A 27685-nucleotide genomic window follows, 5' to 3' on the forward strand; every position below is an offset into this window, starting at 1 on the left:
AAGGTAGGTTTTTGGTGGAATTTTTTTGTTGTATGTTTGTGGGGGTCCATGGCTGGCTGCCCCAAAGCAGAACCAGGCATGTTCTGCGCAGAGGACACCGGTCGGCTCGACGGCAAAGTGTTAGCTGACGATTGCGATGTGGAGAAAATGCAGGCGACCTCCACTAAGGTAACAACACTGAAATCAAGTTGGATTGCAAGCAGGATTAAAAAGACAAATGGCCGTATTTAGAAAAAGAAACAGGTGTTGCACATTTTTGGAATACATATTTTTTATTGGTAACAACAATAATGACAGAAAAACTACTTTGAGTGTTTCAAGTTTCTGCTCCAAAAGTCTAATAATATACGGTACGTACTTTCATAATATTATTGTTGAAACGTTGTCGTTATCATATTACAACTTTTGTACTTTTCAAATACATTTTGTAAAACTGCGATATTTATTCATTTATTTATAATTATTGTGTGTGTGTTTTTTTTTTTTTTTTTTATGTTCTGTTTTGTACAGTGTAAATTTTGTATTCTGGTAGAAGACAATTTCTGGAATGGAATGGAAGTATTTTTTGGTCTCATAAAGTTGTAGCTTGATTCTAAAAGAAATTATATAGATATTTAATCTATAATCTAAATAGATACATTAAAAAAAAAAGTAAATGTGTTAGGTTTTTTTCTATACAGTACAACAATTTTATTTTTCTGTATGCATGAGCCAGTATGATATTCTGACAGTATGATAACCTTAAGCCAAAATATCACAGTTTTACGGTATCGCGGTATTACAATTACAGCTCTAAAATGTGTTGCACTGAGATATCTCGGTTAAAAAAATAATAATAATAATTCAATTTTTCAAAACATATTAGCAAACTGGAACATAAGTATCATGTTATTTATTTATTTTTTTTAAATAACAAATATTCTAAAATTGAAATAAATGCAGTCCTTTAGGTGAGCCTCAATCCACAGTCACAGCTCGACATTATTACCATAACAAGAACAAAATTATTTTCGATAAAAAGCATGTGCGTATGACTGGTATCATGTTGACATGATACACACTCTTTCTCAACACAAGAGTTGCCAGAGAGAAAAAAAAACATGTTTTACCACCTCTAGACACACTAAACACGCTGGAGTTAACTGTCATAGCTGGTTGGAAACATGACAGTGTTTACTAACCTTTAATTTTGTATAAATGCGAAATCATATTGGAAGTATTGCAATTTTTCAACTTGTTAATTAAAAAATATATACATTTTCTTGTTGCATTACCACATCATTCAATACTTTTTTTCCCAGAAAAGTTATTCTTTCTTATTAAATTACTTTGTTTTTACAAAGATGATGCTTCCTCACAAAATTATAACTATTTTCTAAAAATATTACATCAGTTTTCTTATTCTATTTTTTTTTCTTGTTGAATTACATAAAATGACAACTTTATTGCCATATAATTGAAATGCAATTGTAATACAGAATTTTACGATTACTAATTTAAAAATATATATAAATGGCGGAAAACACTCAGGTGACTCGAAGTTCTGCTCTGAGACCCCCAAATTGGCCAAATTTCAAAATTGTCCTATATGCATGTGTGATACATCATTGGAAAGCTTAAAATCTCCATTTTCTGGGGAAGGAAAATTTTTGAACAGGAGGGTGTTAAAAAAATGTAAACCCCTTAACCCTAACTTTAGATGAGAGCATGAGAGAGCATAATTAAAGACATCGTGATTTTAACAAGATATTATCGAGTACTTACCTTGTTTGGATCCATAACCTCTGTAGCACGTCTCACCAAGTGTCAAGACACAGCTGTGAATGGCCTCAGATTTTGGGGGATTTTATGGGTTAAACACGGTAATATACCAAGGGTCGCAATGCCGAAATCGCAGACATCAAGGAGTGGTCGAGATTTTCTTTTTCATATATTTACCCTTTTAAACGTTTTCTTTCCCCCCCCCAATTTTTCTATGTTTGGATCGATTATTTATCATCTAAAATAGCGGGGGAAATGCAACAGTAACCAAAAAAATACAATTAAGCGATAGTTATGAGGTAGATATCCGTGACCTATTTACAGACACAATTTTTTTCGTTGTGACATAATTTGTTTAAAAGTTTAAAATAAGCGAGTGAATAATTTTAGTCTTTTTTGTTTTAAACTAAATATTAGACATCAATTAATGATTCTAAGCTGAAAATGATAGACATTTCGAATAATAAATATAATTACTTGAAACAAAAGCGGTTGCGCTGTGTCTGTAAATGAGGGTTTCCAGGGTAAAACGGACAAATTAAAAATAGTTCGGGGGATTAATGCGCCATGAAACTGCTATGGGAGCATATAGACATACAGTGCCTTGCAAAAGTATTCGGCCCCCTTGAATCTTGCAACCTTTCGCCACATTTCAGGCTTCAAACATAAAGATATGAAATGTAATTTTTTTGTCAAGAATCAACAACAAGTGGGACACAATCGTGAAGTGGAAGAACATTTATTGGATAATTTAAACTTTTTTAACAAATAAAAAACTGAAAAGTGGGGCGTGCAATATTATTCGGCCCCTTTACTTTCAGTGCAGCAAACTCACTCCAGAAGTTCAGTGAGGATCTCTGAATGATCCAATGTTGTCCTAAATGACCGATGATGATAAATAGAATCCACCTGTGTGTAATCAAGTCTCCGTATAAATGCATCTGCTCTGTGATAGTCTCAGGGTTTTGTTTAAAGTGCAGAGAGCATTATGAAAACCAAGGAACACACCAGGCAGGTCCGAGATACTGCAAGCCATCATATTGAAATGGAAGGAGCATCAGACCATTGCAAATCTACCAAGACCCGGCCGTCCTTCCAAACTTTCTTCTCAAACAAGGAGAAAACTGATCAGAGATGCAGCCAAGAGGCCCATGATCACTCTGGATGAACTGCAGAGATCTACAGCTGAGGTGGGAGAGTCTGTCCATAGGACAATAATCAGTCGTACACTGCACAAATCTGGCCTTTATGGAAGAGTGGCAAGAAGAAATCCATTTCTCAAAGATATCCATAAAAAGTCTCGTTTAAAGTTTGCCACAAGCCACCTGGGAGACACACCAAACATGTGGAAGAAGGTACTCTGGTCAGATGAAACCAAAATTGAACTTTTTGGCCACAATGCAAAACGATATGTTTGGCGTAAAAGCAACACAGCTCATCACCCTGAACACACCATCCCCACTGTCAAACATGGTGGTGGCAGCATCTTGGTTTGGGCCTGCTTTTCTTCAGCAGGGACAGGGAAGATGGTTAAAATTGATGGGAAGATGGATGCAGCCAAATACAGGAACATTCTGGAAGAAAACCTGTTGGTATCTGCACAAGACCTGAGACTGGGACGGAGATTTATCTTCCAACAGGACAATGATCCAAAACATAAAGCCAAATCTACAATAGAATGGTTAAAAAATAAACGTATCCAGGTGTTAGAATGGCCAAGTCAAAGTCCAGACCTGAATCCAATCGAGAATCTGTGGAAAGAGCTGAAGACTGCTGTTCACAAACACTTTCCATCCAACCTCACTGAGCTCGAGCTGTTTTGCAAGGAAGAATGGGCAAGAATGTCAGTCTCTCGATGTACAAAACTGATAGAAACATACCCCAAGCGACTTGCAGCTGTAATTGGAGCAAAAGGTGGCGCTACAAAGTATTAACGCAAGGGGGCTGAATAATATTGCACGCCCCACTTTTCAGTTTTTTATTTGTTAAAAAAGTTTAAATTATCCAATAAATTTTGCTCCACTTCACGATTGTGTCCCACTTGTTGTTGATTCTTGACAAAAAATTAAAATTTTATATCTTTATGTTTGAAGCCTGAAATGTGGCGAAAGGTTGCAAGGTACAAGGGGGCCGAATACTTTTGCAAGGCACTGTATAGTTCTATCAAACACAACAGTTCTTTGGCTTAAAATACAGCAGTTTTTTTTAAAGAGGGGTGCAAGAGCAGAAAGTGCTTTTCAGCCTTGTCTGTATTTTCTGCCACATATTAAAAACAAAAACAAAAAAAACCCCTACAATTTTACACTTTTTTTTTTTGCAGTACTGTATTAGTATTTTCCAACAAAACATTACAGTGGTAATATTCCAATAAGTTCTGATTTGTTTGAATTTTCTTGCAGTGTTTTGTTTATTTTTTCATCTAAATTTAGTGTCACATTATTTCAAGAAGTTATGAAAAACTTGTTTGTACCTTGTTTTGCAGTAATAGCATCCTAACTATCATGGTTTGCAGCACTGCTTTAGATCTTTGTCGGACTATGTCGACTAACATTTGACATTTTATCGTGACTGTTTGAATATTTTTTTAATCCCCATGAAATGACAACTTCATTCTCAGTCTGACTACATTTTGTGCATCTCTAAGTTTTCAGAGGGTGGCAGTGAGGTGTTGAAACGCTCTGTCGGTGAGCGTATTTTAGACATTCTCATAGAAATGAAGAAAACCAAAGAGAAAAAAGAAACGGTAAATCAAGTGTTAAAATGAAATACTGTGAGTAATTTAAGTGTGAGTTGAGACCTACATCAGTTCCTTTCTGCTAGTAATCCCATTTTGTTTTCAGTTCTGCTGGGAACTCCAGCTGCTTAACGTGGGATGTCAAGAAACACTGCATGAAAATAACGTGGCAATTGTCACCAATGCCTCCGTACGCAAGTGTTCACATACAACCGTAAAGGTATTCCACAGAACAATAATCACATTGATGAATCATCGTGTTGTATTGTATTACACTTGTATATCACTCATGTTCACATTTGGTTCTACTTAACACAGAAGAAGACACAAGTGGAAGTAGGAATGCGGCAATTACTGAAGGCAGCTAGACAGAGCTGGGCCAGGTACGTGGTCAAAATATTAGAAATAGCTAATAGTATGATGCAGTACAGTTGAACATTGCAAACTATAAACGAAAACGTATTTGCTAGTTATAAATATCAATTACCGGTAATTAAGTTTGTATTTAACCCTTTCAGGAACCGGTCACTAAAATGAACAGCTATTCAAAAGACCGCTGACCTTTTAAAAAGCAAGTGACTATTTATGGTCATAAAAAAGACTTAAATATTAACAATTATTATAAATATACAGTCATGTGAAAAAATTAGGACACCCTATGGAAGCCTTTGTGTTTTCTAACATACCGTAATTTCCCCAAATATAAGGCGAACCCGTATACAACGCGCACACCAAATTTACTTGTAAAATCTAGGGGAAATTATTGTACCCGTGTATAACGCTTACCCTAATTTTAGCACCAATAAATAGAAGAATACAAGAAAACAGAGCTCGTGTACAGATTAGAGCAGGGCGGTAAACCGAAAATTTACCGTTACCGACGTAATTTTGACCATGTCGGTAAATTTGGTAATTTAATAAAAGAAGAAAATATAGTCTTTTCATCCCGCTTTGACTCTGTGTTGTTCGGCTATGTTCATTCCCCTTTAAGAAAGCAGACAGTGTGCTTACGTTAGGAGTCACATGGTTTTCAGGAAGCCAATCAAACAGAAGCCCGGTAGGCTAACGCTAGCTGCTAACGCTACAAGTAAACGGGATGAAGTCGGGCTTAAGTTAGCTTCGCCAAACTTTCACCCGACATTAAGTAAACTCTTGACAGGTTCCAGATAGGGATGGAAAAACCGAGGCTTTCTGAAACAATGAACCACTTTTAAGACAATTGCCCTAAATTGAATCACTGTTTGACACACTGCAAGAGCCCCATCTACTGGATAAACAGTGCACGTTTCTTTTTAAAAGTAAAGTTGACAAATTGCCTCAGCATTACATATCTTCAATAGAATTAAGTGGATGTCGTCTATTTCAACCAGGAGATCGTTTCGTCATTAAGTGTGATTTACACAATTAAAGTTGACCTCTTTAAGCCTGTGTCATTGCTTTTGTCTGTGAAGATGTGTTCAAAGCAGTATTTGTAATACACGACAGTGCTAGTCTTGTAAGTGGCTCGTCCTAGATGACAGGGAGTAACTATGCATTGTTTATTTTTTGTAAAAATTACAGTACAGTAAGCACAGTGCTTGGGAACAGGAATATTATTTATTGCATACTGTAAGGATTTCCAAAATCATAAGATGTAAATAATTGAGCTGAATAAAAGAAAGGAAAGGTTTGTGAAACATTTTATTTTTAAATTAAGTATAATTTCTGGGGGGCGGGTGGATGTGTCGTATTTGTATCTATTCTAAATATCTAAACGTATGCCACTATCTAGTGTATAACAATGCGGAATGAATTTAATGAAATTCAAGTGATGATATTTTTCAAGTCATACAAGCTGTTATAAATGTTCACACAAGAATTCTTATTGTTTACAAGATTTTTTTAATACTTAATGTTTAGACTGCATGTGCAATTGTTAAATTCAAAGCTGGTAAATAAATTTAACGAGAAACTGTTCATTTGTATTCCATGCATTGATTCAAATTTTCAAATTATATAACAGTTTGCTTGGGCGAATTTATCGTCATTTATCGTTATCGAGGTAAATCTGCTCAATTTATCGTGATACGTACTTAAGGCCATATCGTCCAGCCCTAGTACAGATACAGAAATGTCATTTTACTGACTGGTGAAACACAGCATAAGTATAGCCCATTGGTAGTTCAAAACATTACCGTAAACTGACAATATGTACGGTAATAATATAATCTAATAACTTCTTCAATTTACCAGAATTACTTTTTTTTTTTAAAGGCTAACTTGCTCGTTTCATCATGATGAGTAAATGTTTCCTTCATGGATTGATACGGTAAAATGAAAGTGAGAACGGAAGTCGGAAATCCGTGAGAGCTCATCGCTGTCAACACGACAGTAACAATAGGAACTATTGTTATTTGGGTTTGAGTTTCCCGAGGGACAGATATAGTTGACGGACACAGGAAGTCTGTGTTGTGTTACGTTTGTTATGGTCCGAGTTGCGGAGCTGCAATAAACGTTGACTCAAATGAGTTCAAGAAACTAAATTCTGTGCTTTATGAAGAATGAAAAAAGCAGAATTTAACACAGACGAAATCATTCGACCGATCAGAGTGAAGTATTACCGAAACAAAATGGTGATGTCACGTACCGTAATGGTCGGCAATGGATCGCCGCATACGTTTCTTCAACATAACATGGCCGTGTCAATAAAAAAAAAATTTTTTTTAATCGTTTTTTATATATAGATAATATATACGTGTATATATTTCTGTCTCCACCCCTGTACCCGTGTATAATGCGCACCATGATTTTACAAGTTAATTTTGGGGGGAAAAAAGTACGCGTTATATTCGGGAAGTTATGGAATTTGGTCAAATGGATTTTTAATATCGATTTGAACAATCTTGAGAGATTCAAGTAATAGAACTAAACAATTAAAACTGAAAAAATATATACATATTTTTTTATAACTTTCTGTAAAATGTAATTTTAAATAAATGCAATTTCTGCTGAGGAATAAATTAGGACACCCCCATATTCAATCCCACTTAAAATGGCTAAAATCGCACACAGGGGTATCAACTAAGGTGCACATGATTAGAACATCATTACCCAGTGTTTTGAAGGAGGTTTGCCTTATTTAAACCTCACATGTAGTTTGGTGTGCCCCTGGCTGTTGAAGTATGAGAAAACACCATGGTGAGATCAAAGGAGCTGTCTAAGGCCTTCAGAAAGATTTTAGACACTTATGAGTCTGGTAAGGGATTTCAAAAGATCTCAAAAGAACATAAAATCAGCCATTCCACTGTCCGGAAAATAGTCTGCAAGTGAAGGACATTCAAAGCAACTGTCAACATGCCGAGGTCTGGCCGTCCAAGCAAGTTCACCCCGAGAGCAGACCACAAGATGCAAAAATAAGTCTCCAAAAACCCTAAAATGTCATTCCGGGACCTACAGCAGGCTCTTGCTACTGTTGATGTGAAAGTGCATGCCTCTAAAATCAGAAAGAGACTTCACAAATCTAACCTTCATGGGAGGTGTGAAAGGAGGACACCTTTGCTCTCCAAGAAGAACATGAAGGCCAGACTGAAGTTTGCCAGAGTGAATGTAGACAAAGACCAGGACTTCTGGAATAATGCTCTTTGGTCAGATGGATCTAAAATTGAATTATTTGGACACCAGAACAGAGGACATGTTTGGCGTAAACTCAATACAGCATTCCAAGAAAAGAACCTCATACCAACTGTGAAGCATGGAGGTGGAAGTGTCATGGTTTGGGGATGCTTTGCTACAGCAGGATCTGGCCAGCTCACCATCATAGAATCCACTATGAATTCTATTGTGTATCAGAAGGTGCTTGAGGAACATGTGAGATCATCTGTGAAAAAAATTAAAGCTGAAGCGAAATTGGACCCTGCAACATGACAATGTCCCAAAACATACCAGTAAATCCACCAAGGATTGGTTGAAAAGGAAGAAATGTAGAGTCCTGGAATGGCCAAGTCAAAGCCCAGATCTTAATCCAATTCAGATGCTGTGGGGTGACTTGAAATGGGCTGTACATGCAAGAAACCCCTCAAACATACATCTCACAGCTGAAAGTATTCTGCATTGAGGAGTGGGGAAAACTTTCTTCAGACCGATGTCAAAGACTGGTAGATGGCTACTAAAAGCGTCTCACTGAAGTTATTTCAGCTAAAGAGGGTAACACTACCTATTAGGTGGTAGGGTGTCCTAACTTTTTCCTCAGTTAGAATATGCATTTTGTTGATATATTTGGTTAATGAGTAAAACTAAGTTAATTTTTGTTGTTTATCTGCAATTAAATCACTTTCTTTTCCAGAGAAAAAGAAAAACAAGATCAGACATTGATATGTGAACATTTCTAAATAAAGAACTGAATATTTCATGGGGTGTCCTAATTTTTTCACATGACTGTATCATTTGTTTTAATAATCAACCTCTAGAGGCCTGAATTTACATTTAACTAACAGTAATACATAAAAATAGTGTTAATACAACAATAGTAAATATAGAAAATTATGGTAAATTATAAAAAATACAGATAATAATGAGAAAATAAAAATCATAGATGAAAAATGATGAATAAAAACAAATTAATTAAAAATGAAAATTATATTTAATTTAAAAATAAAAAAGTGAAAGAAATTTGGGGGGGAATCTAAAAGTAAATACAAATATATGTATATTTTAAATGTATTTCTTTAATTTTTCATTTTGTAATGTATTTTTGTATATTCAATTAATTTAAAAAATGCATATTTTTTAAGGTTTTCCATTTTTTTTGTTATATTTTTTTAATGTTTTTTTTTTATATTTATTGTTTTCCCTTCAATACAGCATCATAAATAATCAATAAATTTCATTTTCTGAAATATTTCTTTAAAACTATATAATTTAGCAGATTATGATAAACTATCCAGCGTCCAAGCATGCAGGTTTCATTACTGTTGCACTGTGTTTATCATCCCATTTTTTAAAACAAAGTTGTTTTGATCCATAATGTACCACGATAGTTGTTATGTTATGTTTACATATGCCAACTTCGCCACCATAGGTGAGTATTACTATAATATGTAATATTACATTTTTTTAGACATTAATCAATTAGATATTTTACTGTATATAAAATATTAGGGTGCTCAAAGTGTTGACAGAAAAAAAAAATACTAAGTTATTCTGTTATTATAAGATTTAGTCAATATCCTTCATTACCTGAATGCATAGCTTTCATGAGAGTCACCCGCATCTATGCTTTTTGATGGATACATTTCAAATGCACAGTAAATTCATGCATCAAGGAGTTAAACATTGTTATTTTTGTATATCATTGTTATAATTATGAATCAACTAATACAATATGAACAAAAACTAAATTAATGAAATTCAAATGACTAAAAACAGAAATACGGTTGTGGTCCCAAGCAACACTATAAAGATGATCCCCCCCCCTTGTATTTAACTTATTGATGGCAATAGACGTCTTTTAAAGTGCGATGCACTGGAAGGGAGTTGCTAATTTACATTTTACTATGTATGATGACAAATAAATTCTATTCTAAGATACAGTAAAATGATGAGAAGCCAAGCGCATGCTAGGATTAAAAAATACATAATAATACAATAATACAATTCTTTGGTCATAAAATCCATTAATGACCAACACATCTACTGAGTTTTTCAGATTGAATTTCGAATGTGTGTGTTCAGACTGATGACACAAGGCGTGCAAAGCCTACTGGCCTGTCCACAGGCAGTTCAAATGCAAGGGGTCCGAACTGAAACGTGGAGCTGCGTCTCCCCCTCTGACATCCTCCTCCTCATTGAAGTCAAATACGACGTGGTGACTCATTTGCTTTTTGATGACATGCTGCGGGAACACCATGGTAAGATCGATAAGTTATCCCGTATCGTGGTTTTTTTTTACTTTTTTGAGTCAAGGAACAGTTTTTTCATTTAAAAAAATCCCAAACGCACCACCAGCATATTTCTGTATTGTATTGCAAAGAAATTACATTGACTTTGATTCATGTCCAATCACGTGGCTCTTAAAAAATGAAATTTAAACTATCCACGGATAGAAAGGCTTGTAGTTCTTAAAAGATAAAGGTTATTATGAGTTAAAATAATTTTATATTGAGACCCCTCTTGATGTTTTCGTTTTTATACAGTGTGTAAAATTAGTTTAACCAGTAGACGCCATTGTTGTTGACATCGCAGAGCAGAGATGTCACATGGTTACGCTGCCGAGCTTCCAGCGTATGACTCTAGCGACATAAACATCTCATCTGTTCAACCTTTTCAATTTGAACCCGAGAGTAACATTAATGAGCATGACAGCACTGTCGATATTTCACAAAATGAACAGCAAAAGCAAAATGAACAGCACTGTGGTCAACAGATCAACAATCTGCTTTAAAGCTACCACAAGCAAACACAATGCTTAAAAGTATGAGAGAGAAACCCATGCAAAAAGTATTTTGAGGCAATGAAAAGGTAATAAAACACTCAATAAAAACACAAATAGTAAGTACTTGCCGCTTTTCACCGGTGTGCGCATGTGCTGGACGTCTTGCCGCGTAGAATGGATATTGAAGTAACCGGATAGTGTTTGTCATGTGACATATAAATTTTTGGCCAAAATAGCAATTTAGTTTTTATTTTTATTTAGTGAAAGTTTTCAACAGCGACACATATATACACGTATATATATATATATATATATACATATATATATATATATATATATATATATATATATATATATATATATATATACATATATATATATATATATATATACACTGTATATACAGTGCCTTGCAAAAGTATTCGGCCCCCTTGAATCTTGCAACCTTTTGCCACATTTCAGGCTTCAAACATTAAAATATGAAATTTAATTTTTTGGTCAAGAATCAACAACAAGTGGGACACAATCGTGAAGTGGAACAACATTTATTGGATAATTTAAACTTTTTTAACAAATAAAAAACTGAAAAGTGGGGCGTGCAATATTATTCGGCCCCTTTACTTTCAGTGCAGCAAACTCACTCCAGAAGTTCAGTGAGGATCTCTGAATGATCCAATGTTGTTCTAAATGACCGATGATGATAAATAGAAACCACCTGTGTGTAATCAAGTCTCTGTATAAATGCACCTGCTCTGTGATAGTCTCAGGGTTCTGTTTAAAGTGCAGAGAGCATTATGAAAACCAAGGAACACACCAGGCAGGTCCGAGATACTGTTGTGGAGAAGTTTAAAGCCAGATTTGAATACAAAAAGATTTCCCAAGCTTTAAACATCTCAAGGAGCACTGTGCAAGCCATCATATTGAAATGGAAGGAGCATCAGACCACTGCAAATCTACCAAGACCCGGCCGTCCTTCCAAACTTTCTTCTCAAACAAGGAGAAAACTGATCAGAGATGCAGCCAAAAGGCCCATGATCACTCTGGATGAACTGCAGAGATCTACAGCTGAGGTGGGAGAGTCTGTCCATAGGACAACAATCAGTCATACACTGCACAAATCTGGCCTTTACGGAAGAGTGGCAAGAAGAAATCCATTTCTCAAAGATATCCATAAAAAAGTCTGGTTTAAAGTTTGCCACAAGCCACCTGGGAGACACACCAAACATGTGGAAGAAGGTGCTCTGGTCAGATGAAACCAAAATGGAACTTTTTGGCCACAATGCAAAACGATATGTATGGCGTAAAAGCAACACAGCTCATCACCCTGAACACACCATCCCCACTGTCAAACATGGTGGTGGCAGCATCTTGGTTTGGGCCTGCTTTTCTTCAGCAGGGACAGGGAAGATGGTTAAAATTGACGGGAAGATGGATGCAGCCAAATACAGGAACATTCTGGAAGAAAACCTGTTGGTATCTGCACAAGACCTGAGACTGGGACGGAGATTTATCTTCCAACAGGACAATGATCCAAAACATAAAGCCAAATCTACAATAGAATGGTTAAAAAATAAACGTATCCAGGTGTTAGAATGGCCAAGTCAAAGTCCAGACCTGAATCCAATCGAGAATCTGTGGAAAGAGCTGAAGACTGCTGTTCACAAACACTCTCCATCCAACCTCACTGAGCTCGAGCTGTTTTGCAAGGAAGAATGGGCAATAATGTCAGTCTCTCGATGTGCAAAACTGATAGAAACATACCCCAAGCGACTTGCAGCTGTAATTGGAGCAAAAGGTGGCGCTACAAAGTATTAACGCAAGGGGGCCGAATAATATTGCACGCCCCACTTTTCAGTTTTTTATTTGTTAAAAAAGTTGAAATTATCCAATAAATTTTGTTCCACTTCACGATTGTGTCCCACTTGTTGTTGATTCTTGACAAAAAATTAAAATTTTATATCTTTATGTTTGAAGCCTGAAATGTGGCGAAAGGTTGCAAGATTCAAGGGGGCCGAATACTTTTGCAAGGCACTGTATACATATATACATATATATACACACACATACACACACATATATATATATATATATACACACTCACCGGCCACTTTATTAGGTACACCATCCTAGTAACGGGTTGGACTCCCTTTTTCTTCCAGAACTGTTAGGTTTTGTGTTGGTTTCCTCCTTGTGTGTCCCCGTGATTGCCTATTAATTTCACCATTTGTGCCTTCTAGTTTATCTCTGAACTTGCATCCTCCTGTGCTCACCTGTTTCTCGTTGTCTCGTTACCCTTTGTCTGCGTGTGTATATAAGCTCCCAGTTTCTTTTCAGTCCTTGTTGCGTCATTGTCAATGTCTATGTCTATGCCAACGTCAATTTCAAGTCCTGTCCACACCCTCGTGTACCAGTCCCTCTGTTTAATTAAGTTTTGGTTTGAACATTGCCTTTTTGATCCCCAGTCCTTTTGGTTGTACTTTGTGCTTTTGGTTAGTTGTCATTAAAACGTTTTTTGAGTTCACCACCACCTGCTTTGCTGTTTTTGTTTCCCTGCAATTGGGTCCACACCACCTGCTTGCTCGCGTATTCCTGACAAGAACTGCCTCAATTCTTTGTGGCATAGATTCAACAAGGTGCTGGAAGCATTCCTCAGAGAGTTTGGTCCATGTTGACATGATGGCATCACACAGTTGGTGCAGATTTGTCGGCTGCACATCCATGATGCGAATCTCCCGTTCCACCACATCCCAAAGATGCTCTATTGGATTGAGATCTGGTGACTATGGAGGCTATTTGAGTACAGTGAATAACCACCACCACCAGCCTGAACCGTTGATACAAGGCAGGATGGATCAATGCTTTCATGTTGTTGACGCCAAATTCTGACCCTACCATCTGAATGTCGCAGCAGAAATCGAGACTCATCAGACCAGGCAACGTTTTTCCAATCTTTTATTGTCCAATTTCGATGAGCTTGTGCAAATTGTAGCCTCAGTTTCCTGTTCTTAGCTGAAAGGAGTGGCACCCGGCATGGTCTTCTGCTGCTGTAGCCCATCTACCTCTGCCTACCTTGGTTGTAACGAGTGGTTATTTGAGTCACTGTTGCCTTTCTATCAGCTCGAACCAGTCTGGCCATTCTCCTCTGACCTCTGGCATCAAAAAGGCATTTCTGCCCACAGAACTGCAGCAGATATTGTTTCTTTTTCGGACCATTCTCTGTAAACACTAGAGATGGTTGTGCGTGAAAATCCCAGGAGATCAGCAGTTTCTGAAATACTCAGACCAGCCCTTCTGGCACCAACAACCATGCCATGTTCAAAGTCACTCAAATCACCTTTCTTCCCCATACTGATGCTCGGTTTGAACTGCAGGAGATTGTCTTAAACCATGTCTACATGCCTAAATGCACTGAGTTGCTGCCATGTGATTGGCTGATTAGAAATGAAGTGTTAACGAGCAGTTGGACAGGTGTACCTAATAAAGTGGCCGGTGAGTGTATATATTTTTCAAATAAATTAGGTGAAATTGGATGACTTTCTACGTCACACCCGACACTACGCGGTACGGTGGTTGTAAAACACTGCCTTCTATGGTGTTCGTGTCCTGACCATTGTTGTCAGTAATGGCAAAAAAGGGCCCAACAGGCCCAAATACCATATAAGGGTTATACAAGCTGTAGTTTTTGTGTTTTCTCACAACTTGAAGGCCTCACTGTCAGTGACATCATAGGTGCACACGTGTGGAAGACTCTGAGGCCATGGCAACGACACAATGAAACACTTTGGCTTGAGGAGCTCGTGGAGGATGCTTTGGCATCTGACGACATGATCGCTTTGGCCGACCTACCGGGAGCGTTTTTGATATACAGGTTTGCTTTCACAGCTTAATAAATTCAATATTCCAATTTGCCATTGACGGCGATAGATGTCCGATCCATTTGAACTTAAAGAGCATATGACACGAGAAAAAAAGTCTAAAATGTCATTATTATGTGAATTAGAATCATATTTTGAGACGATTCGACTATATACAACAATTTAGCAAAGCACAGATGACGAGAAATTAGTCTTTTAATCTGCCGGTTAGCCACGCCCACCATTATAGGGCTTTAGCGTCCCCAACAGGTGGATGACGTCAGCGGTAGACTTGGCTCATCGATTATACTATTCAGCCCATTGAGGGGAAATTATTCAGAACGAGGAAAACGCGACGAAGAAAGCCGCAAAATGTCATTGTTTCAGTCTCTCTACTCCAATATTTTTATAGGATATTCTTTTTACCCAAGTATTTTTCCCCAATAGCTATATAAATGGCTTGAGAAGGACCAGTCAGCCCGTTGAGGGGGAACTATTCACAACGAGGAAAACACGACAAAGAGAGCGGCAAAATGTCATTGTTTCTGTCCCTTTACTTCCATATTTTTACAGGATATTCTTTTTATCCAAGTATTTTCCCCAATTGCTAAATAAATGGCATGGTCATGACAAATAACAGTCTTGTGCTGAATGGAATATGAAATAATAAAAATGCATTTATTCAGGACGACATGGCAAAATTACTCCATAATGGTCAAAACTGTCGACTTCACCTTTACTGTCGCACCTCCCGAACGATATTTTATGACACCTAAATCGGACATATGTCATTTCCCTTCCCCGGCTTCGGAGAATGTAAACAAACCAGAAGGCGTGACAGCTAGCCGACATGCTAACCAGAACCGAGTGATGTTTCAAAGTCTTCAAAGCGGAAAATCACACATAGCTATCCTGGATTATTTGACATGACGACCCGGTTGTTGAATGTCTTATTGGATCGGCAAACCGCCCGGCAGAGAGCAATTTACAGTTCGTTCCCCGGAGGAGGGTGGCTGGAGCGAACGCAGCTAACGTGCTGCTGCTAATGCATTAGGAGAGCTTTTTACATGCCTATCAATGATCAAACGTAAGTAGTCCTTCATTTAAAGGAAGTTTGTAGTGTTTACTTTGTAATCGCTGTATTCGTATTTGACATAATACAAAACAAGATGTTTACTCACTTCATCGTAAGTCCAATGGTCCCACAGTAAATATCCACAGTGAATGGGAACCTTTTGAAACTCCAAAAAGGCGCATACGCCTCTCCCTCATACAGAATGATTTTTCCGCAGCCGTTTGGCTGGCGTGATGCGAAAAATAAACGTATTAATCCGCAAAATCAGCTGAATCCTTCGTCCTCATACACAACAGTACACTGTAGCGTGAAGAGGACGTCTTCTACCGTACACGTCACAGCGCCCTCCTCCTTAATGCAAGACCGAAGCCGGAATCACTCATTTTCCTGGCGCGGGATTCAAAAAACTAAATAAATATAGCGATCGCTTCCACACACATCCAAGCGGTCCATATCATTCAGGAGCATAAAATACCGTGTGTATTATGAAATAAACATGCTTTTTCGTGTCACAGGCACTTTTAAACACCAGCTTTTCCCAGTTCAAGTCGATTAGCAAAGACAAAGCGATGCCCAGGGGATGAGAGTGGAGTGGGGGGTTTGGGTGCATGTGACCTTACATAACATACTTTTCTGCCGTACTAAAATAACGTGTAATTGCACATCCACTCAGTGGGAGGCGCTCTCTTTTTCAGAGTGTGCACAGTATTTTCACTTTAAACAAGAGCACACAGCAAAGAGCAGGATACAGTGGTACCTCGACTTGCGATCGCTTCGACACCCGATTTTTTGGGACATCCGACGTAAAATTTCACTCGCCAATTGTTTCTACATCCGACGAAATGCTCAAAATGCGTCAATTTATGACAGCGTCACAATTTCATTGTTTTTTTAAAATTAATTTTGTTTGGCATATTGTGCTCTGAGTTAATGTTTGCTAATTAATTTGAATTTATTATCATTTATTGATTTTATTAAAATGTATTTTTCAGTATCAAATAGTCCAAAAATGTGCCTTGAGTGTATTTTTGTTTTATTCAGGCAAATTGATGTGCTTTAAGTCTTTTCTGTTACAAACAAAAACGATGTTAATAAAGTTATATTTTATTGTAAACTGATCTATATTTTTTTGTTTAATGTTAACAAGGAACAATGTTATGCAGAGGCGTGCTTATAAAAATCTTATAGACAAATGATACTGTTTACAGTGGCAGCAGAAAGTTGGGGGTGGGGGGGGCGCGAAACATTCACTTCTTCTGGTGGGCGTAACGGAAAATAATTGAGAAGCACAGGATTAGACGACTATCATTGTCATTGGCAGCTAATGAGTAAATAGAAACGTGTCATCTCAAATATTGCTTATCCTGAATCCAGAAACGAGTGCTTCACTGCAGTTTCCCTCTTGTATAAATTAAACACATGCCGTCAACAAGAGAAGGAAGCTCTGTCTGCTTTAGTTGAGAGGTACAAGCAACACTTCATGAACATCTGAACATTTTTTTTTTCATGCATTCACTCTTGATTTTTGCACTTTGTAGGTTGGACAAGAAGAACCTGAGGCTGATTTGTTTGTACATTCAATCAGCAACGCTCAGGGCTCAAAGAGAAACCACGGTCTACAATGCCTTTATGGCAGTCTGGCAATCCTGGGACACATGGTGGGTTTAAGACTAAAATTTCAATTTGACGCTTTAAATACTGGACAAATTGGTTCTGTGTCTTTGCAGGCCGCATGTTCGGAGTCCATGCCGAGAAGAGTTTGCAGTTGCGTTGCTAAGCAGTGACGAGGATGCTCAAGAGCAAGTGATGGAACTCAACTCACTATCTGCACAGCAGGTACAGCACTACTTAATAATTCAGAGTGCTTTCATTTGCGGGCCAATGCGTGGGTCATTCCAGAATTGGAGGAAATTTCTGGGACAAAATTCTTTTAAAAATCAGCCTTCACTTTTCTGGTTTTCTGCTTGGTAATAATAATAATAATAATGATAATACATTTTATTTATAGAGCGCTTTTTTCCAATGCTCAGAGACGCTTTACAGTAGGAACAATAAACTATCAAAAGCTTGATTAGCTTAATTTATCATCTTTTTTTTTTTCGTATTAAGAATACTTGGCATAATCTGTTTAGCTCGCTGTTACTACTGACCAAGAGGACAAATTTCCTTCTGAAATCAAAAATAAGAAAAACAAAGAAAACAAAACCGTTTTTTTTTTTTTTTTTCCAACTTTCTGATGATGTCAATTCCAGTGTATCAGCGAATAAGTACCCAATACCTAAAATGCCTGTAGTACCTACAGACAGGGGTGAAAGTGGGCCGGAACGGGGCAGAACGGTGCTTTGATCCCGAAAATATGACAGCAACTGTGAAAACCCCATGCTAAAAACAACCTGCCTGGCTGCCAAACAGGCATCTCCGAGAGGAAAACAATCTACTAACGTCAGATTTACATACACAAGTGTTGACAGCAAGCATAATAAAGTGCTTATAAAGTCATCCCTTATCCCGATATTTATTATTTATCTATTCTACGGGCAGCACGGAGTTCTCCCAGCATGTGTCTGATGTGTCTTGTCGATGTGTGCGTTGCGCTCACCATCCCTGGCCTGGACTCCAGTTCAATTGGCTGACATACTGATGTGATCAGCATGGATAGTTAGCTCTGATTCAAGTGCACGTTTTCTGGGACAAAAAAAAAGGAACAAACTTGTTGAATTAATGCGATAAACAGCTTAATCTGGTCCTTAAATGTAATAGGAAAAATTGAACATTTTTAAAAAATCAATTTGTATATAAATGGTCTCTTCTTTGTATCATAAATGATACATTAAGCATCTGGCTCCGTGGTGACCTTTTTGTCAGGGCGTTGCTGCAAGAAATTCTAGCCGCTTTAACCCCTGCCTACAAACATTTTAGGTAGTGTAAAATACATTTTCAATCATTCTTTTCTCTTAGGGTTGTTTTTAAGATTGTGTTTCAAGAAAAGTACATTTACTCAAAAACTGGATGTTTTAATACTTCATATATGGATGATTTAAAATTTGAAGGGGCGTAAATTGTCCTCCAATTCTGGAATAACCTGCAAATGTCTCCTAAACTGTATTCTTTTATTCTGACTGCAGACATTACTCCAGTTGTTGCTGCTGACTCAGCAACAGGAGAGAAAGCAGCTAGTTCATCTGTTACGTGGAGTCACTCTGGAGGAAGTACAAACTCTAACAACTGCACACGCATCGAAAACAAGTGATGTTCAATATTTAGAATCGTACCTCCAATTAGTAGTACCATAATTTTCGGACCATAAGCTACTTTTTCCCCTCATTTTGAATCCTGCGGCTTGGAGACCAGTGCGGCTTATTTGTTGATTTATTTGGGTTAATCGGTAACAATTTACTTGACAACGGCGTCATAACACTGCCATAAAACCGTCATAATTATGGCATGACACTATTATGGACATTAAAGAATGTTTATGACAGATTTCATTAAGTGTCATCCGTCAAATTATATCACTAACTCCATTTAGATCCAGCTCAGATCTTTTACATCCATTGGAAGTGAGGTAATTTGCGGATGACACAAAATGATATGTCATAAGCATTCATTAATGCTAATGGCAATGTCATGTCATAATTATGATGGCCTTATGACAGTCATATGGCACCACTGTCAAATAGAGTGTTACCAAACACCATAACTAGCAATTACTGAAACAACTAGAACAGTAACTGAAGAAATAATTAACATAGAACAGCTGCAATGCATGCTAGGGGGCATTTTGGACTACAACAATGTTGACAGCAGAAGGCAGCAGAGGTTGACTGTCTCCCCCAAAGGAGCATTGATGGCCAAATGAAGCTTCTTGAAGCAATGAAACTTTGCAGCCAATTGCTTCAAAGCTTCATAGTGGTTAATTTGGTTTTATGATAGTCTTATGATGCTGCTGTCAAATAAAGTTTTATCGGTTAATATATTTTGGTGTAAATATGCCATAATACAGTGAGGACAGCTGCGGCTTATAGTCGGGTGCGGCTTATCTATGAACAAATGACATTTTCGTGTCCAATTTGGGTGGGCGGACGCTTATAGTCAGGTGCTCCTTATAGTCCAAATTTACGGTAATCAGATTTACATGTTTCAATGAGACATCAGCTGTGGCTTGGTCAATGTTTTTGCTTTTACTAGCAAGGAAAAACGTATGATAAGAGATTATGATTCTTCTTTTCCACTCATTTCTCTTGTGATCAAGGTCAAATTGAAGCACTAATGCAAGGCACCATTGGACAATTTGACTAGAGTTGTCCGATAATGACTTTTTAACCAATATCCCGATATTGTCCAACTCAAAAAATCTGATATCGATATATGCGGTCGTGGACTTAACATTTTACGGCTAATTGTATTGTGATGCCCCACTGAATGCTTTAGTAATGATAAATGTAACAACTTCAAGGTTTTCCAAATAAACATTCTGTGGAAAAATAAGGGAATAACTTCAACTGAAGTTAAGGAAAAACTTCTTATATTGCACCACGATATTTATTGTTGAAATTAAAATAGTGCAAAAATCAGTTTTTTGGATCAAGTGCACGTGCAAAGTGCCAATAAGGCACTGCCATATCACATACTGTATGCCTCACACAGTACTTGTGGCTCAAAATAACAACAAAGGCACACAGGTTCAGCACAGTCAATGAGGTAAAAGGTTGGCATTTGAAAACCAACTGGCAATAACTTTTCAAGTAAAATAAGTACCATAATTTTAACTGCTGTGCTAAACTTGACTGATATTATCGGCTACCCGATAATATACGCCAACTCTTAATCTGAACTGTATGAAAACTAAACTTTTTGCCAATTAGGTTGTATAAAGAAGCTGCAACAAATCTGTGAGAATCAAGCCCAGCATAGCACGATCGGACCCCCAATTAATTGGTCGCAGGACCAGCTGGAACGAGCCGCCTCGGCCCTTGTGGTGCATCTCCTGGAAATCCACGACAGGGAAACATCTTCCGTTCTACCAGCACTGTTGGACGAGGTAACGCGAGCGAGGATGTAATCAGATCAGATGACAGCAATTTGACTGAGGAGTTTGACTTGGTTTTAGAATGAACATCTCCACACGCTAAGACAAGAATACCAGTCCAAATTCCAAACACAGAAGCTGAACATCAACCTTATCCAAGTCCTTGATCCCGATGGCCCCTCCACGAATTCAAACTCTGATTTAAGCAGCAAGGAGCAAGTCGCACATCAGACGAGTTGTAGCGGATCTGTACTGGTGCAGAAGTCTGCTGCCGGATTATGTGACTCTTCGACCAGCGCACCACTTGAGGTTGTCCAAACTGGAGATCTTCCTGACAAGCAGGGCGTCTGCGCAGGTACCACAAATACAAGCATCTCTTCATTGTACTGCCATCTTTTTGGATTGATGTGTTTTTCTACCAGGCTGTGGTGTGACACTGGGGGGTGTCCCCTACCTGGAGATCTTGTGCGCGCCAGATGAAATGACCAAAGCTGATGGAGAAGTTGAGAAACAGGACAGTGAGACAAAGCAGCTCAATAGCGAGGAGCAGGACTCGCTGATTGCACTGGCTTGGAGCACACAGCTTGAGGCCAAGACAGGTCACCAGGGGGTTGAGACCGCACATGTTGTTAATGTCCATATGCAGCCAAGTGAAGGTGGCATAGTCGAACACACGGGCAGAGAGTCAAAGGTGAGGAATCGAGAGGTGTAACATGTAAAATATCTACTGTTGGTTGACAGTCGATTCTTTTTTGGAGGGGGAACCAGAGAAAGCAAATGTCCTGCACGCAGCACAGCAAGCCTTGGTTGACTCTGTGGACATGAAGACGAGCGACAAGGACAGGGATATGGTGAAGGACCTTGGACCTCCTGCTCAGCCTACAGTATGTCTCTGAATGATTGGCAATGTGTTTGGGTCGGCTTAAGAGGACCTAAATATAGGTTTAACATTTGCACTTATGAGGTTTATACAGGTAGTCCTCGGGTTACAACGCACTCGACTTACGCAATTTTAATGAATTTACGACACAGGAGTCTCGTCCACCATTTTGTCTCGTCTTTTTTTTTTTTTTAACCGCATAAACACTACCTTATTGTATATCACAGTATATTATTTTTTACATTATTAATAAGACGTGTTCTGTCCTCACTAAAAGTGAAGTTTTTCAGCTCTACAGACAACAAACAAGGGAATTGAGCTTTTTACTTCCTTCACTTTTGACAATTTGTAAAGCTGGAACAAACATTTGTACACTTAAAAAACATGCATTTTACCAATAAAACACTTGACACAAACTATTGGTGTTTAAACGTCCATCTAGTCTGATCAATATGTAAATTTAATTTGCCTAACAAAAGTCCGCTAGCTTAAATGCTATGAATGCCAACGTATTTACAATTCGCATAGCAAATCGCTCACACGTAACTCCACAAACTGTAGCTGTAAAGCTAAATTAGAAATGCATACGCAAATATATATTAGCTGAAACAACTTACAGCCTAGCTATCCTTTATCAATGTCAGACGTCCGAGTCTGCTTCTCAGTCATACAAGGTGACAGTCCATCCAGACCCAACGCTGCCACTAGAGGGCAGCGTATCCTACATCATTAGACAGAATGCAGTATAGTACTTTTGGACTTTTTATATAGATATATTGAAATTTTCTTAATGGGTGGATTCCGATTTACGCAGACATTCTGGTTACATCGCCAGCGTAGAAACAGAACTCGTTAGTAACCTGGGGACTACTTGTATATAAAAATTATGTCAGCACTAAAATTAACCATTCAACCAAAGAAACCCAAATAGATGTAAGTTGTTTTTTTTTTACAGCTTTCAACACATTTTGGGACAACCCCCTTTTTATAAGTGGTTACTTCTTTTTGCAACATCAGTTTTGTGATGTCACCATACGCCCCCCCCCCCCCCCCGATGGCCGAAAATGTCATTGCATATAGCTGACTTTCCAATATCTAAATTCAAAATTAAGACTTTGCTGGTAAAATGTTGTCTATAAAAGTTATAAAGCAATAAAACAAACAACAAAAATGAATTAAAAAAAAAAAAGATAATGGGTCAAAATTATTTTTCAAACATATCATGTGACGAGCACCTTAGAGACAGTCAACTGCTATTCTTATCCAAAAAAAAACAGCAGAGGACAGAAGAGGCAAGATAGCTATACATATTTTTTTCAAACCAAAGCTTTCAAAAGACAACAACTACTGAGCAAGAACCATTAATTGAAGATGTGGACCATGAAACACCAGAGAGTTTCAGTTTGCTCCACTAAAGATGTTAACCCTCACAAATGATGGGGAACACAAAAAACCCTAACCCTGTTTTTAGACCACAACGCTACGTGACATCACCATCATAAACCGGAAGGTGGTCAACATAGAAGCTCGCTTGCATACAACCCATGCTAGTACTGCTTGTTTTCTGCCATTAATCTTTCAAAAATGAACATGCCGATTAAACACTGCTGCTATGGAACTTGTAGAAACGACTCTAGACATTACGACCGTCCACATATGAAGGATGTTTTCTTCATATGTTTTCCAAAGCCAAAAACTCAAGAGGGAAAAAATGTGAACAATGGATCAACTTGTATTGACGTCCAAAAGACCAGTTTAACGCCAGTCAGGTGAAGCCATTCACCTTTATATGCAGTAAACATTTTGTTGGGGGCCATGGTCCTACAGATGACAATCCTGATCCATTACCTGCCATGAAGAGGTAACCTATTTTGATATTTTTAATTATTTTTTTAGCGTGGCGTTTTGCCGTGCTGCTTGTTTGACAATGAATGACCTGAAAATTTTTTAATGTATACTGTATATCTCAACAGTTATGTAAGCCTATTTTTCCTAAAATACGGATATTTAAATAAATTTGCCATGTTTGGCCTTGGTCTTTTTGTAGTAAGCCTGTTCATGCCTACAGTAGGCTCTAGATTTAACAGCTTTACCTTTTCTGTTGTAATGAAACAACCTTAGTAAGGGGAAGTGTAGATAAATGAAATGACTTAAGATTTGTTATAAATGAAAAAATTAAGTGTTCGTTGGCTGTCACTGAGTAGCATTTGCGATCGCTACACAAAAATAGCCATATAAATTACCCCCAAGAACGGTCAGAGACGTAAGACAACCAGAGGATTATAAAATATAAGACATGGCAATTGGAGGCAAGGAATAGCTTGCAGTGGTGTAAGGAAATGAATATAAGAAAAACGTATCGATAAAAAAGCTACCTCTGGATCAGGCCGGCACTTTTCCCCCAGTCTTTTTCAGCCCTCGCACTCAAGCCATCTCTTTAAATAAACATTTGTATGTCCCTCGGACCAGAGGTTGCGCTAGACTTTTTCGTTGTCTGTCATTTTGACTGACAAGGTCATAAAAATCCGGTCATAATCACATAGTCACATATTCAATACTATTTAGTTTTCATTCATCTTGAGAATGATCGGTTTTCTCTCTGCTCCATATAAGCAATATTTCAACATTGCTTACACGGCCGAGAGTCGGGGCAAACTGCTCGTATCTGTGTGTGACATGCACGAACAGTGCGTGCATGCTATCGATCCATATACTTTGAATATAAACTTGTACAGGGATTATTTATGCCTGTTATTTGTGTCCTCTTTTTAATAAGCAAAATATGATATGCCTGGAATGACAGATGACAGCCAGCATGTGTGATTGTATGGTCATTTGTTTTGATGCTTCTGGGCATCAGCGCATATCGGACTGCGAATTAGTGCGCAGATATGACAAAAAATCGGATTCGTGCATTAAGACCTGTAGTATGAACGTAGCCACAGGCTTGTTGCTGTTAAAAAGAGGACACAAATAACAGGCATATATAATCCCCGTTTAGGCTTCTATTCAAAGTATATGGACCGATAGCATGCACGCACTGTTCGTGCATGTCACACACACATACGGGCAGTTTGGCCCGACTCTCGGCCGTGTAAGCAATGTTGAAATATTGCTTATATGGAGCAGAGAGAAAACCGATCATTCTCAGGCTTATCCTCAAACCTATTTTTATTTTTTTATGACTGTTGTCAAGTCCGACCCTTCCTAAAGAGCCGTGTTCAAGGCAAGCTAGGCGCTAATAACGCACTGCTGCATCGCTATCGTAGCTACCGTACCGTCTCTCGCTTTTTGATGACGTAATTGCTGCATTAAATCCGATTTGCGGGACTGGACAGTACAGACCGCCGCGACAGTCTGGAAAAATGTGGCCCAGATCGGATTTAGACCACATACGAAAGTGACCCAGATCGGATTTGAAATGGTCCCGTTCTATGCGACTTGTCACGTTCAGACCGTCAAGTTAATGCCTCACTTGAGTCGGAAAAACACGAAAAAATCGGATTCGTGCATTAAGACCTGTAGTATGAACGTAGCCTTAGTTCGGACGCTCATTTGCCTTGACGTTTTTCGAGTAAGGCCAACGACGTCATGCATCAAGAGAGACAATAGCTAATTAATATGCTCACTCGCCACCCTGTGGTCTGGGGTGTGAATTGCAACCTGTCAAAATGATGGATGGACTTCAGTTTTTTCCGTCACCGTTTTATAAAAACCGGTCAACGACGGAAAATATTCGGTTAACGTGACCCCTGGTCCCTCCACATCTTTACCAGTGAATTTGGCACCGGGTACATCATTTTCGGACAGAATTGGTAGGTTTACCTCAGTAAACATTTCGTTCGTACATTATTTACATGCACTTAGCATGACGGACAAACGTGAGTTTGACCCCCTAGCAACAGTTGCTAACGTCATGAATATTAATGAGCAAAGGTGACGTGTTAAGTGGGGTACGCTCATAGGTGGAGTTTGACTTTTGGGGTAGAGGGGGCACAAAATGTTGATGAACCCGAAACGCAGTGCGAACAATAAAATTAACTTTCAAGAAGTTGAAAATGAGCATTTTTTTGTTTCCCATCATTCTTGAGGGGAATTCTAAATCAGGCTGCTCAGGACAATTATATTTTTCGCCAAGATCGTCATCCATTGAATATGGTGCATCTGCCGGTGTCGTGCCAATGTAGTTACCCCCGTCAAAATTTGTATCCCCTGGGCGGCGCCACTGCGCTGCACTGATTTGCTTGATTTCCGCGTTTTGGTGATGTAGGTATCTACGAGGTTTTAAAACATGGCCCATCCATCAAAAAAAAAAAAAAATTCAGTCGTATCACGTAACATACGTACTGAACTTAAAAAAAGGCAATGTTTCACTGTTTTACTCGTAGGATGACCTGTAACTGTTATTACTGTAATTCAAGTCCTGTATGGAGTTTCTCCAGTTTAATAAACATTGATGATTGATGTCCAAAATATATAACTGGTTCTTCTCTGGCTTCAATTAATCTTTAATCTTTAGTGGGGCTTGGTTCAATCCTTGGTTCTTGCTCGGTAGTTGATGTCGCTTCTGAAAGCTTAGGTTTTAAAAAACTATGTACATCTATCTTGCCTCTTTGGTCCTCGGGTGGTTTTGGCCAAGCAAAGCAAATGACCGTCTAAGGTGCTAGTGATATGATCATGTTCGAATATCTTTTTTTGTACATTTCATTCATTTTTGTGGATTGTTTTGTTGCTTTACAACTTTTATAGACAATATTTTACCAGAAAATTCTTCATTTTAAAATCATATATAGGAAAGTCAATTACATGCAATGACACTTTGCAGCCACAAGGGGGAGCCTGCCCCCCTTAAACTCTGCTTATGGGTACGCTATTGACAGATACAGCAGTCATCGGATTTGACGGATACAGCTCTATTCAGAATTGACAGTTATAGATGTTTTTGGATTTTACATTTCAATTGAATAGCCACCAATCGGGAATTGAAGGCAAATGATGGCTGCCAACCCTCCCAGTTCCAATGGGCTGGACAACTATCACCATAAACTTGCTTGCTTGAAGGTCCACAGCAGTGTAAGCAAGAGAGAGGCGGGCATGGAGTGTGTTCGAGCAAGAGAACCCCTGTCAGCAATTGAGAGAGAGAAGACCATGAGAAAGCTGGTGGATGTTCATCGTCGAGTTGAGAGGAGGCAGCGTTGGGACAGAGAGAGACAGCAGCTGAGGGTAAAAGGAAGGGAAAAAAGAAAGGTGGTAAAGGCTAACCAGAGGTAACCCTCCTTTTAGGTTCAAGAACGTCTGTCCATCATCCAGAGCAGGAAGGCCGACGAGGATATATTTGGGCCCAAGCACAGAGACAGGATAAGACGCATCAGTAGAGAGCGAGAAGTAAACAATTTGACATGAATGGAAATACTAATGTGGCACATGGCAAATCAATGCACTCGTTTACTGTTCAGGAAAACAAGAATCAACAGAAGACACTGGTCAGAGAGCAACTGGAGCAGCTCCGACGGGAACGCTCTTTTATCATGCAGTCCAGAAGAAACAGGTAGATTCATGGTGCATTTGGATTTTTGCAATATCACCCATTTTCTGTTTCTGCAAAGAAACACTGCAGGCTTCAGGGAACTCTTGATACCAGTCAATCTCCGGAGTGGAAGAACAGAAGAGGACCAAGAAAATGGCTCACAATGAGTTTTGAGCTAAAGGCAGGCTGAATTACTACTTCTACTAACATTAAAAGCTTCGCATGTCAAAAATGGAGAACTTGCAGTTTGTTTATTATACAATTATCTGGACAAACATAAGCAGTAACAGTTATATCACTAAACCAATGATAACCCTTTGTGGTCTGTGAACAAATGTACACTTTTAAGCTCTGTATTTTTTTGTAAAGATCCATACTATACAGGGCGTAGTTTTAATTACGCAACAAGATCCATG

At 38.4% G+C, this 27685-nt stretch overlaps 1 protein-coding gene across 1 annotated transcript; it reads left to right on the top strand.

Moving 5' to 3' along the window:
- The first annotated feature begins 12 nt into the window (after window positions 1-12).
- Window positions 13-27601, top strand: LOC130915874 (uncharacterized). The gene is made up of 18 exons (XM_057836044.1): window positions 13-168; window positions 4406-4504; window positions 4602-4715; window positions 4814-4878; window positions 10205-10380; window positions 14634-14772; window positions 17208-17297; window positions 17372-17491; window positions 17561-17669; window positions 18959-19079; window positions 20699-20874; window positions 20944-21217; window positions 21285-21553; window positions 21621-21746; window positions 26804-26965; window positions 27026-27127; window positions 27199-27290; window positions 27349-27601. The coding sequence occupies exons 1-18, from the start codon at window positions 49-51 to the stop codon at window positions 27434-27436; spliced, it is 2442 nt and encodes an 813-aa protein (XP_057692027.1). The 5' UTR covers window positions 13-48; the 3' UTR covers window positions 27437-27601.
- Window positions 27602-27685: the final 84 nt, after the last annotated feature.

This window comes from Corythoichthys intestinalis, chromosome 5 (genome assembly GCF_030265065.1).
Source record: "Corythoichthys intestinalis isolate RoL2023-P3 chromosome 5, ASM3026506v1, whole genome shotgun sequence".
NCBI lineage: Eukaryota > Metazoa > Chordata > Actinopteri > Syngnathiformes > Syngnathidae > Corythoichthys > Corythoichthys intestinalis.

Excerpts from the sequence above, each read along its gene's own strand:
- LOC130915874 (XM_057836044.1), top strand. The coding sequence starts at position 49 with ATGGCTGGCTGCCCCAAAGCAGAACCAGGCATGTTCTGCGCAGAGGAC. Across the intron at positions 17,492-17,560 it reads TGGCAATCCTGGGACACATG|GCCGCATGTTCGGAGTCCAT; the intron begins GTGGGTTTAAGA and ends GTGTCTTTGCAG. Across the intron at positions 20,875-20,943 it reads TACCAGCACTGTTGGACGAG|AATGAACATCTCCACACGCT; the intron begins GTAACGCGAGCG and ends ACTTGGTTTTAG.